This window comes from Aythya marila (genome assembly GCF_965140915.1).
Source record: "Aythya marila genome assembly, chromosome: 3".
NCBI classification, from domain to species: Eukaryota; Metazoa; Chordata; class Aves; order Anseriformes; family Anatidae; genus Aythya; species Aythya marila.
Genome location: NC_139044.1, coordinates 114,776,983 through 114,796,067, shown reverse-complemented (window position 1 = coordinate 114,796,067; position 19,085 = coordinate 114,776,983). Strand labels below are relative to the sequence as shown.

The 19,085-nt window shown below is 39.2% G+C and overlaps 1 protein-coding gene across 1 annotated transcript; it reads left to right on the top strand.

The window, feature by feature from the left end:
* The first annotated feature begins 806 nt into the window (after positions 1-806).
* Positions 807-18,005, top strand: RHAG (Rh associated glycoprotein). Its single transcript, XM_082756711.1, has 10 exons — positions 807-1,003; positions 6,643-6,826; positions 8,049-8,199; positions 8,388-8,535; positions 9,292-9,452; positions 10,282-10,419; positions 11,285-11,406; positions 12,041-12,126; positions 13,311-13,384; positions 15,703-18,005. The coding sequence occupies exons 1-10, from the start codon at positions 868-870 to the stop codon at positions 15,778-15,780; spliced, it is 1,278 nt and encodes a 425-aa protein (XP_082612837.1). The 5' UTR covers positions 807-867; the 3' UTR covers positions 15,781-18,005.
* Positions 18,006-19,085: the final 1,080 nt, after the last annotated feature.

Sequence of the window (19,085 nt, the reverse complement as noted above, 5' to 3'; positions counted from 1 at the left end):
TTATCCCTAAACCCACAAAACTTTAAGATTCAACACAAAGTTTGACAACCAGTGTGGATCTCAAGGGTAAGTGATCATCCTCTCATAATTTTAGTGTAGTGAAATTTATTTAATTCTCTTATTCATGAGACAGTTTTAAAAATGAGCTTTTTTAAACCATGTAAGAAATTTGGTGTGAAAACTTTGGTTGTCTGAACTAAAAAAAATAATCAAAAAGCAGTAATTTAAATTGAAAAAATATAAGTGTTTTTTTCAAATTCTTCTTTTTAATATTCTACAGCTACAGAAATCCTTTTTTTTTTCTTTTGAGGAATTATAATTATTTTATTTTCAACAGCAGTTCACAATGAGAACTTGTGTCCTCTTTATGCATGCTTCATTCAATATGAATGAGATTCTCTTTGCTCATCTTACCTTATTATCCACAGATAAGAGATTGTCCATATTTCATATAACATGAGAAGTGATTTACCTCTCAAATGAAAGCTACAGTTTGGAGAAATGACTGACTACAGGAAATACAATTGACTGTAGCTGTGTTCCTCACTAAGTGCGACAAATCAGGCTATCTGAGTTTTTCTTCTAGGCTACTTCCTTTAATAAGACAATAAGAAACATATCTGTTGCTAAATGAGCTGTTTCGCATTACCAAGTGAGAAATATGTAAGCCAGCATTTCATACACAGAAATAGCCTTGGAAATAAGAAATTGCAATATTGGCCTGTAGTGTTTCCCTCCCATAGTGGGTGTGTCGCTTTTTTGCCTCTTTTTTTTTTTTTTCTATATCACCCAGATCCACTGAATTAGGCAGCTCTGCTGAAGGAGACCACCCTTTATCAGGCTCTTGCAGCCTCTGACTCTCCTGCAATGCCTTCAGCCCTTGACACCAACATGAGGTTCAAGTTCTCGATCTTCGCTCTTCTTCTACAAGTGGCCATCATTATTTTGTTTGGGATATTTGTTGAATATAAAACTGGCAGTCAATCGGAAATATTGCACCCACGTAAGTATTGCTGAGATTTATAGAAGTTAGAATTTCTTTAAACTAATCCTAACCAAAATTTCTGAATAACTTACAAGACTGACCATCATAGCTTGAAAAGGACAGCAATCCTTAGGGCAAACAAGCCTTTTTATGAGGTGTGAAAGCAGCAGACTTTAAAGATAAATTCAAATTGAGTGTATATAAAGTTCTAATAGTAACGAGGGACTGAGAAGTTAGATGTTTTGGGAGAGTCCTGAAAATAGTTTTAGTGTTTGCATAGCAGGTTAAAACTGGGAGAAATAAGAATTTCTTCAATGTATTTAAGCATTTTCCAGAGATGCATGATGATGTTCTTGCCAGTCCTTCAGTTCTGCTTACTGTATTAAATGGTGTAAAATAATAGAATATTTCATTACTATTATCCAGGTTTCAGAAGGTTGTCTTTTCAGAACATGTAAATTGGGCAGCATAGTCATCATCAGTACAAGATAAATTTGCAGAAACTGGACTCCATCGAAGGCAATAGTTTTTGTCACAAGGTGGCTAACTTACTCCTACCTTTCAAAGCACGCTAGTGTCTTGGCTGAACTTGGCAGTTCAGCCTGCAAATTTTTCTGTTGATTTGTTGTTCTGCAAAGGCTCAATAAATTTCAGGGAGAAAGCATTTAGTGTGAGAAGTAGTTGCTGACTTCTCCCATACTCCCTCCCTCTTCTGCAAAATGTTGACCATTGTAAATAAATAAGTTTGCAAACAAAACAAATTTGCAGAGGAGCATCCTGTGTCTTGCTTGTAGTAATGAATGTTTGTTGTTCTTCTTGGCTTGGACATCTTAAAGTTTGTGGTCCCAATTGCAGTTCTCTTAAGAATGATTAAAACGATACAGAAATTCTTGCCTGTATGTAGTACTCAGTTAATTTTGAAAGGCCTTTCTGTGACTTTTATGGGGAAGGTGGTCTTGGGGTCACTTCAATCCTCATTGGTCATACATTTTATATTCCCATAGCAAACACTGTCCAGTTAAGACAACAGTGAATGCCTGGCATAATTCAGATCCAGAGGCAAGTCAGCTGATGAACGAGGGACTAATTACTCACATTTCCTATACTGCAATGTAGCAGTATCTTTGATATTAATTTTGTGCAGTCGATTAAATTGCTTTTAGTCATATATATGCTAGCAACTTAGCCTATGCCAGAGCTCATTCTCTCCCCAAGATAACTTGCCTATGTCCACAACTATACCAGAAACCACACTAATAATTTAACAGTAACTGTTATACAATTGTACTGGTGCAGTATTAACAAAGCTATTTGCTAAAATTCCTCTCCACCTACCTCTTGTCTGGCTGTCCTCCAAAACATAACAGCAAATACAGCCACAGAACTGTAGTGCTTTGGACATCCTGGTAAAATTTAAGAAACCAGAAGGATATTTTATTGGTCTATGTTCAGACTCAGATTAAGGTCTATTTGCCCTGAAAGAACACGGAAAAATACCTTCTCCAGGCTGAATATCATACCTGCAATAGCTGGTACTAAATTGTTCAGCATTTTCTTGGCATTTGCTTTACCAAGGAAAATGAAGAAAGGTGCTCAGTATCCTTGTGCTTATTTCAGTAGTTTAACAGTCGTCCTTTGCAGTTGTGTAGTACATTTCTTGTTAAACCTCAGATCTTCTGGAGGAAGACTGCCTATGCCATTGTAACTGTCAGATATCCAGTTAGGGATAACATAAAATGTTTTCTAATACCAATGTGACAGAAAAATTGCCTCGTCTTCCTTTCTGTCTCTCATGCTTTTTGCTCAGAAAGTATACGACTGTGTTATACAGTCCCCCGGTTGTCCACACTATTGAACTGTCAGCAAGTTTCTGGAGTGGTTTTGGCCATTTGACCTTCACCTCCTCCTAGGTTTGACATTAAACATAGCATATAACAGGGACTATTCACAATAGGTTGTAAAGGTGGGAACAACCTTTTCTAGGAGGGAAAAACATGTATAGATGTGAGTTGAGCTATGCCATTTGCCCTTTGGCCAGAGGATAGACCTCAGGCTGTTCGGTTTACTAGTACAGACATAAACTAAGCAAACACCGCAGACTTAATGTTGGACTTGCAGATGCTGATATAAGAGTAGATAAATCTGATTTACTGTAAAAAAGTGGAAGAAAAACAGGATTCTCCAACATTTGTATTTTCATTTGTGGACCCTCTTCTAAAACATCCCTATCTGCAAAGTATGCACAAGAGCGTAATTTGCTGAAGGACCTGGCAGAAATTTAATGTTACCATTGTGTAGATATATTAAGACATATCCTGAATCAGGACTTCCACTGAGTTCCCAAAATAATGACTTCAAACTTCTTCTCACATTTCCCCAAGATGTTTTGAGATGGTAACATCATCTGTACCTCACAGATTTAGTTGCACCTCCCAGGCACCAATTTATACTCTCAGCATTGCAGTGCTGGGCCTGCTTTTGTACAACTTAAATACCTCAGCACCGTAAACCCAAGCTTTTCAGTATTTTTGGATTCATTCTTCAGAATGATGAAAACAATTGAAGACGACCATAATTTTGCATTCGGTTAAAGAAGGACTTAGCTGAAATCATTCCCAAAGCATAGCTTTGCATTTTCTCTATTTCTGGAGGATGTCAGTACAGGCATAGTGGATTGGATGCACAAATTTAGGTCTGCTGTGCCAGTAGAATGAGAAGACAAGGGGTTGTGAAGGTTTTGGAAGTACTCCTAGAGGATTTCTTTGTTGCTAGCAACCAGAATTTAATGTAATGTGATTGGTCTTTGACATGTAGCTTTAAAAAATAGTATTATACACATCTCTTGTTCAATATTCTAAGGTTTACTCCTTTCAGCAGAGCAAAATTGCACTTTAAGTATAAACTTAGCGGCCACAAGCATCTTTGCATTGAGACTGACCATAATGCAGAGACCTTGCAGTGAAATTAATATGTTGGTCTAGGACAGCCTTAGCAGAATCATGGGCAGTGGTTTTATTCAGGATATGCTTGAGTGTTTTTCCCACTCTTTCTCTTCCTGTCTCACAGAGCAGACGTGCTATGTTTTGTTAAACACAACTAGTTCCTGAAACAGCTAATTCTAAATTGTGTTGTTTCTACATCATTTCAAATCATTCCAGACCTTATATTCTTTAAAAGAAGGCATAAGAGGTAGTTCAAGCACAAGTTACAGGCTATATCAGTTGGAGATCTTCGCTCAGTTTGTGAAATATGTTGCTTTTAATCTTCAGAACTAGGGAAAAAAATATTTAAGTGCACTTCAAATGAGAGCTGAGCACACAGAAGCCTTGTTGAAGGGCTTTGAGAATTAAAAACCTCCATCAAGGTGCTTTTGAAGCCTGTTCTTTTGCTCATATGTAGTGTCAGGTTACTTAAACATCTTCTACTAATCTAGACATGATTTACTGAGATTTTATATATATGAATGGGATTGGTTTGATGAGAGCAATTTACCTGTTTTTTCTGTGATGATTATAAGCAGCAGATTAAAAACAAGAGCAAATAACATGCTGAATGTTAACAAACCATTATCTCCTCTGGAAGACTGGAAAGACTTGCTGATTGTCCTGTGAATATGTATACAATTCACTAGATTATTCCTTAAGCTTTTCTGGAAAGTCCATGGCATAGGCTAGTTCCAAGAACAAAAAGAGCAGCAATGGTTCGTTTCCAAATGTACCTCTCATTTTGTGTATGAAACTCAAGAGTGATATAATCTGAGAACTGTTGCAGTCATATATCACTTTGATTTATCATGCTAAGAGGTTATTTAATACATATCCATTTGTTTCTGCTAAAGCGAAATAAAACCACTACTTTTGTAAATGTTGCCATGCATCCTATAGATTTGCCCTCTAGTTCTGTATTTGTCCATTATCATTAAACAGCATCAACACACATATAAAGTAATTTTGCAAGAATCAGACAAACAACCTGAGCCATTTCTCACACATGAAGGTATTGGTCCCACAGGTTAGTAGCTAAAGGGTCACTCACAGAAAATTATTTAAAAAAAAAAAAAAAAATGTGAGAAGAAGGCTTTACAGAGGTTCACAGGCAGAAGTACCAGCCAACAAATATCCTTCAATAACCTTTCCTAAACATCTTCTACTGTCTCCCTCGGACACAGGAATATGAACAAATTAAGCTGTGTTTGTAGTCCTGCATAAGGAAACTAAAAACTTTGCTTCTGGTATTATCAGGAAGGTTGTATTAGTATGGTTTATACTGTTCTCTACCATATTTTTCCATCCCTTGCAAGGTCCCTTGAAGCAAAGAAATATGTTGGGCTCTAAGCCAGATATTCATTTTCACTCAACATTGCAATACAAAATTTCCACATGCATCAAAAGAGTAGAAGCCCAAATGGGAGACTTGATTGCGTATCTCTTAAAACAAGTAGTAAGCAAAACACAGGAGTTTGAAAAGTACTTCTGGAAACTGAGTAACACAGAGGAAAATGAGGAACTCCCAAAGGACTGTAGGAGCCTCAGAAATCCGTATCGCTTCAAATTAATGAAGACAGTAAATAAACATCAAAATGTCCAGCCTAAAGAAGAAACAAAATGATTGAGCATGTCTGAGAAACACCTGCATTTCCACACTAATCTCAGATATGTGTAGACCACTGTAAAGGATATTACTGTACGAATGCTTGCATTTCAGTACTAGGTCAGGAGTGGAATATGACAACGCAGTTTGAGTTTATTAAGAATCTCAGGTAACTTATTATACTTCTGGGCCCTCTTTTGGCTAAACGTGGTAATGCATATAGCAAAGCATGTTGAAAGTTGAATGTTGAAATGTTGAAATGGGAAATGTTACTTCAATCCAAATATTATACTAAAAAGGTCAATGTCTCAAGTTTTCAATATGTTTTCATGTAAGGAACAGCAAAATAGAAATGGAAAGAATAAGTTTCTCTCTGAAAATGTTCTTACCAATGGGAGAAAAAAAAAAAAAAAAGAAAGAAAGAAAGAAAAGAAAAATAACCAACAACTGGTATGTTCAGTGCTCATTAAATTACAAAAACAACTTCAGACTAACTATTTTTTTTAAATATCCCTATTGTGGTGATAAATTTATTTTCTATTTAAAAGCTTAAAAAATTATTTAAAAAAAAAAAAAGGCATAAAATCATAGTAAATTAAAAGTACCCAAGAAAAGAACTCAATCTTGTACAGAGCTACGTTAGGAATCACAACCATACTTTTGCACTGTGCCAACAAGCATTCTCACAAACAAAAGTCATGCACATTTTTGGAGTTAGCCAGAACCTGCTGGATGTAACAATCCTTATTTGGGGGGAAAGAGAAATTTTCTGTAAGGAAAGGAAGCTGTGATGTTCTGGGCAGCTTCAGGCCCAAGTGACAGTTCTAGGTACATTATGTTTGCCAGTAGATTGACCTAGTGCTCATTTTGTAGAGATATAGCAAGATATAAAATCAATAATTTTCCAAAAACTCAACTCATAGGCTGATCAGCAAAAATAGAAGGGTATGTCACATTGATGATATGAGTTTAAAACTCATTCTCTTTTCAATTAAATCTTCTTTTGTCCCTAGCTAGATTTGCCCCTTTTGTAGTCACTGTGTACACAGACAGTTTTCTTCTTTCAGTCTTTCAGGATGTCCATGTGATGATATTTGTTGGATTTGGCTTCCTGATGACCTTTCTGAAGAAATATGGATTCAGCAGTGTTGGTATCAACATGCTCATAGCAGCCTTCGGTCTTCAGTGGGGCACCCTGATGCAAGGATTTTGGCATATGGCAGATGGGAAAATTCGTGTTGATATTAATAGGTACATATGAATTTTCCTATAATTACATTTCTATCCCTTAAGATATGAAAGGAAGACATAAAACTATAACATCTGCGAGATCAGTCTTCTAAGCTCACTAAAATTGGATAGAGTATCACTATCCACCTCTCAACATTCATTTCCCAAGGGGGAACATCTGCTGCATTGAGCCAAGGGAACATGGGGTGAACTTTGAACTGCTAAGTTTTATATGAAACATAAGCCATATAGAGACACTGCTTTGAATCTCTGGAGCTGTGCAAGCTGGGAAATTTTCAGCAGTAGTACACAAGCTCTCCAGCTCTCTCCTGCATTCAGCAGGAGCAAAAGGATTTGTCCTTTTAGGACACATGGGGCCACAAAGGAAAGGCTGGCGCAATGTGTCAAGTCCACACATAAGGTGTTCTCCTACTTCTGGAGGAATTATTTGCACAAGCATCATACTCTAATAGGCTTTGGACCCCAACCATGGAATAGGAGATTTCACAAGTAACACCTCTAAACACTTTTAATCCTTCTCCCACTCATGTCTTGTTTCTACCAATGTCTCAGAGTGTTGTCCACATCTGCAGTTCTGCTTTTTGAGAACAACTGTAGACAATTTTAAAAGAAACATCATACAAAAACTACTGAGGCACATGCAGAAATAATACGAATAGCTCCTTGATGCTTTCAAATAGGCATTTGATGAAAGACTCATAGTTAGAGCTGGAAGTTTTGGTCAATTTGTGTTTTTATTGATCCCTATCATCCTCCATAACCCATTAACAGTGGTCCTTCCTGACAGTTAAAGCAAACATGACACAAAGTGACAGAAAGACCTGCCAAGCTCTTGAAATGAGCTAAACTATCTGACCAAAACTAAGAGTTCCCTCTTGTCTTTGAAGTTCAAGTAACAGTCAGACCTGGAAATATCCCTGCATATCTTCAATACACACGCTCTAAATTTTCACTGTAATTTCAACCAGCTGAGCACATGTAAGGTATAAGCAGGAGATAACTTTCCCACATTTATTCCTCAGTCATCTGTAAGAGGACAAAACCCCTCTAGGAAATTTTAGTTTACTTTTTATTCACAAAGATGATTTTATGTTTGAAGAGTTAAATCTCTATCATTTAGTGATATAACAGGTTTGAATACAGATTATTTCAGGTTCCATTAAACTGATTTTCCTTTCTGCCTTTCTTTTTTGTTTGTTTTTATTTGTTTGCTTAACTTCAGCATGATAAATGCAGACTTCAGTACAGCAACTGCTTTGATTTCATTTGGAGCTGTCCTGGGGAAAACAAGCCCTGTTCAGATGCTGATCTTGACAATTCTGGAGATCACAATTTTTGCATGCAATGAACATCTAGTTACAGAAATATTTCAGGTACAACTACTTAGCAGTAATTGTTTTCTGTTTAAAACATGATTTCACTTTGTAACACTTCCAGTTTCTATGTTCTTGCTTCCACCATAGAAAACAAGCTATTAAAAGTTATGCAGACTTCTCCTTCATCAAATCCTCACCTTTTTGTTGTATAAATTTCTTGGTATTATTTTGGGTCCTTGATACAGGCCACAGATGTTGGAGCCTCAATGACAATCCATGCTTTTGGAGCTTATTTTGGTTTGGCCGTAAGCCTAGTCTTATATCGTCCTGGTTTGAAAAACAAGCATGAAAATGAAGAATCTACCTATCACTCCGACTTACTTGCCATGATTGGTAAGTAAAAGAAGCACAGATAGAAATAGCAAAAACTGATCAGTTTTCCATCCCTTTTTAATCCATGCATTTTAATAATTTCCTATTATTACCTAGCATTCATTTTCTTAAGTACATTCCTAGAAGCATAGTCTTTTTTTTTTTTTTTTTCCTGAAACGTGCAGTTTTCAGGGAAACACGTATTTTTGCTTTTCTTTCCTAAGAAGATCAAATTAAAGATGAATGCTCATTGTACATTAGTGGTGACTCCCTTTTTTGTGGTATCTTCTGTTATAAGCAACATTTCCATAGAAATAGGCCATAATTAATGAAAGTATTTAGACCTCTGCTCTGTCCCTATGCCCATATGGTTTGCTGAATGGGACAGTCATCTATCTGTGCATGAGATCTGTTCATAGATCAATTTATCCACTAAAACTATCAGTTAAATCAATAAATGACAAAAGATTTTTATGCAAACTCTTTTGTTAATACGTCATATTCTTGCATTTTTACAGTGATTTTGAGTTCTAACAGCATGTGGACAAAGGGTTACAACAGTCTTCCAGTAAGATTCATCAAATGTCAAAATCCCAGTTGCCAGTGTCAAATGCATCTGCATATACTGTTACTTCTCCCAGCATTTTGGTTGTTTCATATTTCTTGTTGACCATCTCCCTTGTTTCTTGTAGTTAGTTCTGTTGTGTTGGATCTCTCACAGGGAAATGCCCCTGTGACTGAATAGTCTTTATTTTGTGTTGGCTTATGTCCATTCAGGTACCCTGTTCCTTTGGATTTTTTGGCCCAGTTTTAACTCCGCCATTGCACATGACAACAGGCCTAAAGCAATTATCAACACTTACTGCTCCTTGGCTGCAAGTACTGTTGTAACATTTGCCCTCTCCAGCCTGGTGGATCAAAGAGGCAAATTCAGCATGGTAAGAGTCACACCACAATCTGTCACCTCTCTACAAGTCACCCCTCTACAATAAGGATAATTAGGATGGTTCCCAACTGTTTACAAAATTAGGGCTATTATCCTTCTAAAAGCTACAATGTCAGATTGGACCCTGAGTCAACACACCCCACTTTAGGCATGTGATCTGGTTTCTCAGAGGGATCACTACATCTGAAGAGTAGAAAGCTCTTGGACATCATCATGATGGTCCCACTCCCTTGTTCTCTCTTGGCCACGCAACCTGCTAGACCACAGAGAATTTGGTCCAACATTCAAGTGGACTTTTGTGTCTTATTCCAAAGACAATCCTACATGGGTCATTGTTTTGCAATAGGCAAAATAGGTCTCTCGATGTCGTAGTGCAGCTGCACAACCAGGAAAACCAAACTGGGTTGGGTTGCCAGAGTCCCATATTTTTGTTACCTTACTGTAAAATTCAGCCCTAGGTTTTCACCCAGTTCTTTCAAGCAGTTGTAGTGCTCATCTAAGCCCAGTGTGAGCTGGCACAGTTCCATAACCTAGCAAAATATGTTCATATGCCGATGTAGGATGCAATTTTTGCTGGCCTTGCCTGGTTTCCTGGTAGGTCAAATGACTTTTAGTGACTTTGCAAAAAATGGACTGCATTGCACTTGCCCCAGTTAAACTGGCTTAGAGCAGCTTTGAACCAACACTCTCAGTATGTAAAAGGGAACTCCATTTGAAATTCCTGCTTATTCTTCATTGGAAAAATCCTTTGCAAGTCATTCAGCCCCAGAACAAGCCTCTATTCAATGTCTAGCATCTCCACTTCTATATACTCTGTGCAGGTTCTTGTTCAAAACGCCACCCTGGCAGGAGGAGTAGCAGTGGGTACCTGTGCAGATCTGTTAAACCATCCTTTTGCTGCTATGTGCATTGGGGCAATTGCTGGAATCATCTCTGTCCTCGGATTCCATTTTCTGACTGTGAGTACCTAGGACCTGCCTCTGCTCTCATTTATTTACTACTTCAGTGACTTTACTGAAACTCCCATAGTTTACTAGAAAGGAAGTTTAACAACCGGCTGATACACTACAGAAAGTAAGTTATAGTCAACTAATATTTTGAAGTGGATGTAACTTAAATACGTGCTTATGAGATAACTTCATTCCATCATCTAGCTAAAAACATAGAAAGATTGCATAGATATTAGAGTTGATTAAAGCTAGAATTTCTGTTCAAAGGAGCTGCTTGAATTTTGCTCCAAGACCATGTTTTATGAACAACCTCCCCCAGAAGAACTGTATTTCATATCAGAGAAATAGTACTAATTAAATTTCAGTCTTTTAAAGTATCTAAATAGTTCTGTAACTGAAAATGCTTTTGAAGTACAAAATGGGAGTCTTTCTTAAGTAAAACAAAATATTCTGACTAACACTCTCTAAACTGGCATTTCATACTGGAGAAACATTCTGGAAGAAAATACCTGACTAGTAGACTTACACCAGGTACATATGCATTACTTAGCCACCACTGTCAACCTTTACCAGAGTGGCTGAAAAGATTGGAAATATCACTGAAGTTTCATGTGTTCTATTTGTGTTGGTAACTTGGACATTTCTACCATTATCTGTACTCACCTGATTTTTTTCTCCATATATGACATCACAATCAATGAGAAGGTAGCAGGTTTTAAGGCTAAACTTTGTGTACATTTAAAAGGTTAAATTGTTTCTTGTTCTATGTTACTTTCTTATATCATTTTAAATATCTGATGACATTTCTAATACCATTCCATAGATAATGGAGACCATAAACTCACCATAAACTGTATTGTTCCCCTCATTTTAGCCTGTTTTGGCATCCAAGCTGAACATTCATGATACTTGTGGAGTCCATAATTTACATGGTTTACCTGGAGTACTGGGAGGTATTGCAGGCATCGTAGTAACCGCGATACAAAGGACAAATGGGTAAGTTATAGAAAGAAGAAAGAAGTTCCTTTTAGTAAAGGTTTATTCTAATGTTTCATTTTCGTTGGATCTCATTATGATTTATTTTCAGCAAATGCAGCTTTGATTTGGTGCTGGACATGGTGCTCTGGTTTAATTAGAACTCTTCTTGATATCCTGCCTTTAATGTACAGTTTATATGCAAACCTTGTTCCACACTAAAAGCTCAAATAAAAATTCTAACAGTCATTAAAGAAACACCATTCAAAAGTAGAAAAGTCATTACCATGCTTCTACAATTGTAGTTCAGGCAACTGTAAGATTTCCAAGAAAACCCCAATTGGCAAAATGGGCCATTTCCACTCTCTTAAAAAGACCACAAGAAGATGAAAAGGAGGTCTTTTTGACAAAGGGTAACTTTTTATAAAGGCTTAGAAGATATTAATAGCCTTTTCAAAGAACCAGCTATGCTTAAACTATAGCCTAAAACAAAACCAAAACATATTCAGTCCCATATTGTTTTGTCTTGGCCACAGCAATGACAGGTATCTTCCTATAAGTCATCCTATCCAGCAGAGAGCAAACAGAAAGTTGTAAAACCAAATCTCAGCCTCAGAGTTTAACAGTTGATGGTTTGCTTTTCTGTCCTTTTTAGGAAAAGTGCCCTGCATACCCCTGGCATGCAAGCTGCTGCCCTAGGCAGTACAATTGGAATTGCACTGGCTGGTGGTGCATTGACAGGTCAGTACAATACAATGATTGTACAATCATACAATGATTGAAATATGTGACATTAGAAGTGTGCTTATTGATAATTTCAACCTATCAATAATTTAACTAGAAAAACAGAAAATAGAAAAATAGAAATATTTCATGATAGTGCACTAGCAGAAGCTTAAATATGGAAAAGACAGTTTTCCAATCAGTCTTCAAATAAAACCAAGATCTCTTACCTTATACACAATTCAAATATATTGGGTAGTATATAGAAATCAAAATTATTATTCTGGATGAAGTTCTGTTCTAGATTCAGAAACTTCAGATTCTGAGCAGAAACTAGTTTGAGATGAAGACATCTACCTTTAGGGATCACATGTTCCCATGTGATTCTGTTATTAGGTGTCTTGTACTATTTGAGATGCCACAGGTTCTCTGAGACATCTATGGTGGACAGGTAAATATGACACAGGATTTACAGGAGATATATGTCTGGCCCAGGCCCAGAAGGAACTCAAAGAACACTAGATTTCTGCATGTATTTCCAATCCCTTCTGCCTTATAATATGGAGAAGAATCAGCTGAAATAATTTAGTGGTTTCTTTTATCTAAATATTGATAACTAAACCACTATAAGATATGTCATCCTAAAGCTGGACAGTGGTGGCTTCCTTAGTCTAACGTAGAACCTATGCAGATGTGTAGCCTGTTGTTGTGGTTTAACCCGGCCATTAGAACAGAGTTCTAACTGAAACCAGGACACCTGTGTAGAGCATTTATAGCATTTATAGCCTTCTGATCTCAGGAGCTACTGATCTCAGACAGACTTTCATCATGCAGTTGCAATATACGATGTCCGAACACTGGTAGCTTGACTATATGTGAGCTGTTTTCCTGAGGACATGGGGGGGGGGGGGGGGAAAGTTTATTTCCAAACAAAAATTCAGACTGAAACAAAACTCCTGTCTAAAACCTGGTGTGTGAGCAATTAAAGCCAAGTTGTTACTAAAGTCAACGTGAAAAAGCCAGTGTCACTTCTTATAATCAGAAACCTGGTAATGGGAGGCTTATAAGACTCCCCACAGCCCATCTGAAGAATATTTTTGTGGTTTTTTTTGCTTGTTTGTTTGTTTGTTTTTGTTGTTATTGTTGTCATTGTTGTTTGGTTGTTTGGTTGGTTTTGACTTTTAATGCTCTTTTACCTGTAGGTGCTATTCTAAAGCTGCCCTTCCTGGGACAAGCGTCTGACAAGAACTGCTTTGATGACTCTATTTATTGGGAGGTAAGATACAAAGCACTGTCAAAAGGAGCATTGTTTTCGTTATGTTGGAAGAGGTACAGCACACTTAGGTTTGCACAAGCCAGCTTTCAAAAATGTTGCCCTGCCTTAGGCCATGAATTTATCAAGTCCACCTTCATGATCTATTCTGGACTTGCTACCTGGTCATGCCTTTTACATGGGACAAACCTTGAACAAAAAGCAGAAAGTCAGCCAACAAACTGAGACCTGAGTGAAGCTCTTTATCCCTCTTTTAACCACTTACTGTGTCCAGTTTCCTCTTCCCTGTTGTAGTTTAAACACATGATATTTGCATTCTTGGCTAAATGGCGCTGCTTTTCTAATGTTATCTAATGTTAACTTCATACTGAGTTAAATTTAGAGTTAGTTAATTTCTTCAGTATTTGTAGAGACAGTCTGTCTTAGGCTGAGAAGAAGCTCTTCTGCTTTCTGGTTGAATGATCTGACCACTGAGGTTATTGCTCAGAACTGTCACTATTGTTTTATCATAGAATCATAGAATCATAGAATATCCTGAGTTGGAAGGGACCCTTAAGGATCATCAAGTCCAACTCTTGATACCGCACAGGTCTACCCAAAAGTTCAGACCATGTGACTAAGTGCACAGTCCAATCTCTTCTTAAATTCAGACAGGCTCGGTGCAGTGACCACTTCCCTGGGGAGCCTGTTCCAGTGTGCAACCACCCTCTCTGTGAAGAACCCCCTCCTGATGTCAAGCCTAAATTTCCCCTGCCTCAGCTTAACCCCGTTCCCGCGGGTCCTGTCACTGGTGTTAACGGAGAAAAGGTCTCCTGCCTCTCGACACCCCCTTACGAGGAAGTTGTAGACTGTGATGAGGTCTCCCCTCAGCCTCCTCTTCTCCAGGCTGAACAGGCCCAGTGACCTCAGCCGTTCTTCGTACGTCTTCCCCTCCAGGCCTTTCACCATCTTTGTAGCCCTCCTCTGGACACTTTCCAACAGTTTCATGTCCTTTTTATACTGTGGTGCCCAGAACTGCACACAGTACTCGAGGTGAGGCCGCACCAGCGCAGAGTAGAGCGGGACAATCACCTCCCTTGACCTACTAGCGATGCCGTGCTTGATGCACCCCAGGACACGATTGGCCCTCCTGGCTGCCAGGGCACACTGCTGGCTCATATTCAACTTGCTGTCTACCACGACCCCCAGATCCCTCTCTTCTAGGCTGCTCTCCAGCGTCTCATCGCCCAGTCTGTACGTGCAACCAGGGTTTCCCCGTCCCAGGTGCAGGACCTGGCACTTGCTCTTATTGAACTTCATGTGGTTGGTGATCACCCAGCTCTCCAACCTGTCCAGATCCCACTGCAAGGCCTTTACACCCTCATTTGAGTCCACAACTCCTCCAAGTTTGGTGTCATCAGCAAACTTGCTCAAAATACCTTCTATTCCTACATCCAGATCATTTATAAAAATATTGAAAAGTACCGGCCCTAAAATGGAGCCTTGAGGGACCCCACTGGTGACCGCCCGCCAGCCTGACGCAGCCCCATTTACCATAACCCTTTGGGCCCTGCCCGTTAGCCAATTGCTCACCCATTGTATGATGTTTTTATGAATGAAGACACACATGATGGGGCTAAAAAACAACTACACCTGAAGGAGCCCTGCTAGGATCCCTTTATACTCAATTAAGAGAGAGCTTCAGGCTGCAGTTCATTTGAATCATTCCAGATCTCTGTTAGGGTTACATGAATTAAAATCTAGAAAGTCTGTCTATTCCTCACTGACAATGAAGGACCCTTCATCACCTAACTCAGAGATAAAGGTCTACACTGTATATAAATTCAATGTAAATAAAATGTTGTGAACCTCAAATGACATTTTATTATTTTTAAATGAATTAAACTGCAGTACAAACTATGCATTTTGGCTTTTGGTCAGAGAAAGTTTGTGGTCCAACAGGAAGTTATAAGCCAAAATATCAACTGTAGGTATGACAATCAGGGGAAAAAAAATAAATAAGTAACTTTTAATGGCAGCTCTGTAACCTATTTGCTGTTGGACCTTGGAAACGACACAAGCAATGGTTTTATATAAATGATAAAAAATGACAGGAAAATTAGAATATTAAAATGCAATTGAATACTTCACAGTCTGTATTGACCAGTGATAGTAACACAACCCTGCTCACTTGAAGGTTCTTTAGTGTCAGTAAACTACTCACTGTTAACAGATACATAATATATACTAAGAGAATGACCTTCTCAGTGCACTTTAGTCTCCTCTTATAACAAAAGAAAATCTATCTCATCAACTGAACTGTTCTCTGTTTTTCATGACAGGTTCCAGAAGAAGAGAAACTGCATGTAGTTCACTCCAACAACTATGATGAGCAGAGCAGATTTGAAGCTACCATGTAGAAAAACAATTCATCTGTAGCATACATCCTAATGATCCCCATTTCAGTTTCTAAAGCTAAAAAACAACATTCAAGTACTGTCTTAACCATGCTTGTTTTTCTAGAAGGGGTTGTAAGTAGCTATATTTTTGTAACATAAAGCAAGCTTGATTTTAACATACATCGCCATTATGCCAAGTTCTAGTGAATCAATTAGATCTTTCCAACATATTTGTTCATCTAGAATGAAGAGAAGAATGAAGAGAAGAAAAAAAAAATTGCTTTACAGTTGTTTGTATTTTACCATTTGTTATCAAGTCAATATAGCCATTGAAAAAAAAAGCTTTGTTTCAAGCCTATAACAGGATGCCATATTTAACTGCAAGATTTCTGAATTACAGTCACATCTTTCAACTGCATACAGGTAATCAAGCAGATGGCAATGAAGAAATGAATTAATATTGTTTATTTGGATTCTAACAAGCTTTTCACTGGAGAATCCCAGATTAACATTTTAAGAAAGTGTCTTCTCCTATTGTTGGATAGGGGAGAGAATGTGCTGTATTTTGAAGATTGGTTGTGACAGGAAACAAAATATTGAAATAATTTGCATAGCGAAACATCAAATACAGTGATTGATAAGGTACACTAAGTAGTAAAATTCGTATCAAGGCTATTTGTTAATGTATTCATTGCAAGGAGAAAAAAAGTGAAATGGTGAAAAAAATCACTCTTCGCATGTATTTATTTAGACAGTTTGAAGGACAAAATAGGAGAATTGAGTAGGAATTGAGCTATGAAAAATAGGTAATTGTGTAACACTGTCTTACTAAGGTCCATAATAATGAGTGAATGGTAGCACTGCTAATATCAACAGACATAAACTGAACTAAATGTTAACTTCAAGAAAAAGTGTGAGTTGCTAGGAACTGGTCAGAAAGCAGCTATGAACCCACAGAAGACTCAGTGGAGAACTTTGCAGTCAATCACTACCTTTGAAGTCACCACCTCCTAAAAAAAAAAAAAAAAAAAGAGAGAGAGAGAGAGAGAGAGAGAGAGAGAGAGAGAAGAAAGGGAGAAAAGGAGAAAATTGAAACTAAATTAAGGTAAATTAACTCCGCCTGAGAAGTGAAGATAACGACTGCTCAGTTAAGAGATAGAAAGACTGAGGGAACTGAAAGAACTCTATGAAATGTTAGTATCCGGAAGCAGAATCACACATTTGTGCCTAATTACTTGAGGTAATCCACTGAGAGATGATTAAAATCTAGACGGATCACAGTGCCTCCGGACATCATTCAGACCACAAAAGCTACCAACATCTCAGAATGACAATCTACTGGGGATGAACTTTCTAGACTTCTTTATATTAGTATATTTCAAGAAAAAGAAATAATAGAAATAGAAATAAAATAGTTCAGTTGGAAGAGATCTTCAAAGATCAAGTCCGGCTGCCTGACCACTTCAGGGCTGCCCAAAAGTTAAAGTTTATTGCTGATGGTATTGTCCAAATGCCTGTTGAGCATTGACAGCTGTGGGGCATCAACCACCTCTCTAGGAAGCCTGTAGCCGTCTTCTTTGGCACCCTCACAGTAAAGAAATTTTTCCTAATGCCCAGCCTGAGCTTCCCCTGGCTCAGCTTTGTGCTGTTCCCTCATGGCCTGCCATCAGTGACCAGGAAGCAGAGGCCAGCATCTCCCTCTCCATTCCCCTCCTCAGGAGGCTGCAGAGAGTGCTGAGGCCACCTCTTAGCCTCCTCTTCTCCAGACTGGACAAACCACATGTACTAAGCCTCTCCTCATAAAATATGCCTTCCAGCCCTTTTACCAGCTCTGTTGTTCTCCTCTGGATGGTTTAAAGGACCTTAACCTCCTTTTTATAGGTCTGAGCTCCTTCTGTGGAGCCCAGAACTGCACACAATATTCAAGGTGAGAATGCACCAATACTAAATACAGTGGGAGGATCACAACTTATGACCGTCTGGCTCTGCTGTGTTTAATGCACCCCAAAATGCAGTTTGATCTTTTGGCTGCCAGGAACACTGCTGGCTCATGTTGAGCCTGCTGTTGACGAGCACCACCAAATCCCTTTCTGCTGAGGTGCTCTCCAGCCACTTGCCTCTCATGTTACAGAATCACAGAATCACAGAATTTCTAGGTTGGAAGAGACCTCAAGATCATCGAGTCCAACCTCTGACCTAACGCTAACAGTCCCCGCTAAACCATTTCCCTAAGCTCTACATCTAAACGTCTTTTGAAGACTTCCAGGGATGGTGACTCCACCACTTCCCTGGGCAGCCTGTTCCAATGCCTCACAACCCTTTCAGTGAAGAAGTTCTTCCTAACATCTAACCTAAAACTCCCCTGGCTCAACTTAAGCCCATTCCCCCTCGTCCTGTCACCAGGCACGTGGGAGAACAGACCAACCCCCACCTCACTACAGCCTCCCTTGAGGTACCTATAGAGAGCGATAAGGTCGCCCCTGAGCCTCCTCTTCTCCAGGCTGAACAAGCCCAGCTCCCTCAGCCGCTCCTCGTAGGACTTGTTCTCCAGGCCCCTCACCAGCTTTGTCGCCCTTCTCTGCACCCGCTCAAGCACCTCAATGTCCTTGTAGCGAGGGGCCCAAAACTGAACACAGGTTTTTTTCGAGGTGCGGCCTCACCAGAGCTGAGTACAGGGGGACGATCACCTCCCTAGCCCTGCTGGTCACACTGTTCCTGATACAAGCCAGAATGCCGTTGGCCTTCTTGGCCACCTGAGCACACTGCTGGCTCATATTCAGCCGACTATCCACCATCACTCCCAGGTCCTTCTCTGCCTGGCAGCTCTCCAACCATTCCTCTCCCAGCCTGTAGCTCTGCTTGGGGTTATTGCGCCCTAGGTGCAGGACCCGGCACTTGGCCTTGTTGAACTTCATGCAGTTGACCTCAGCCCATCGGTGCAGCCTATCCAGATCCTCCTGCAGAGCTTTCCTACCCTCAAGCAGATCGACACACGCACCTAACTTGGTGTCATCTGCAAACTTACTGAGGGTGCACTCAATGCCTTCGTCCAGATCATCTATGAAGATATTAAAGAGGACCGGCCTCAGCACCAAGCCCTGGGGGATGCCACTAGTGACTGGCCTCCAACTGGACTTGGCTCCATTCACCACGACTCTTTGGGCCCGGCTATCCAGCCAGTTTCTAACCCAACGAAGCGTGCACCAGTCCAAGCCAAGAGCAGCCAGTTTCTTGAGGAGAATGCTGTGGGAGACGGTGTCAAAAGCCTTGCTGAAGTCAAGGTAGACCACATCCACAGCCTTTCCCTCATCCACCCAGCGCGTCAC

Excerpts from the sequence above, each read along its gene's own strand:
- RHAG (XM_082756711.1), top strand. The coding sequence starts at position 868 with ATGCCTTCAGCCCTTGACACCAACATGAGGTTCAAGTTCTCGATCTTC. Across the intron at positions 8,200-8,387 it reads TAGTTACAGAAATATTTCAG|GCCACAGATGTTGGAGCCTC; the intron begins GTACAACTACTT and ends TCCTTGATACAG. Across the intron at positions 10,420-11,284 it reads TCGGATTCCATTTTCTGACT|CCTGTTTTGGCATCCAAGCT; the intron begins GTGAGTACCTAG and ends CCCTCATTTTAG.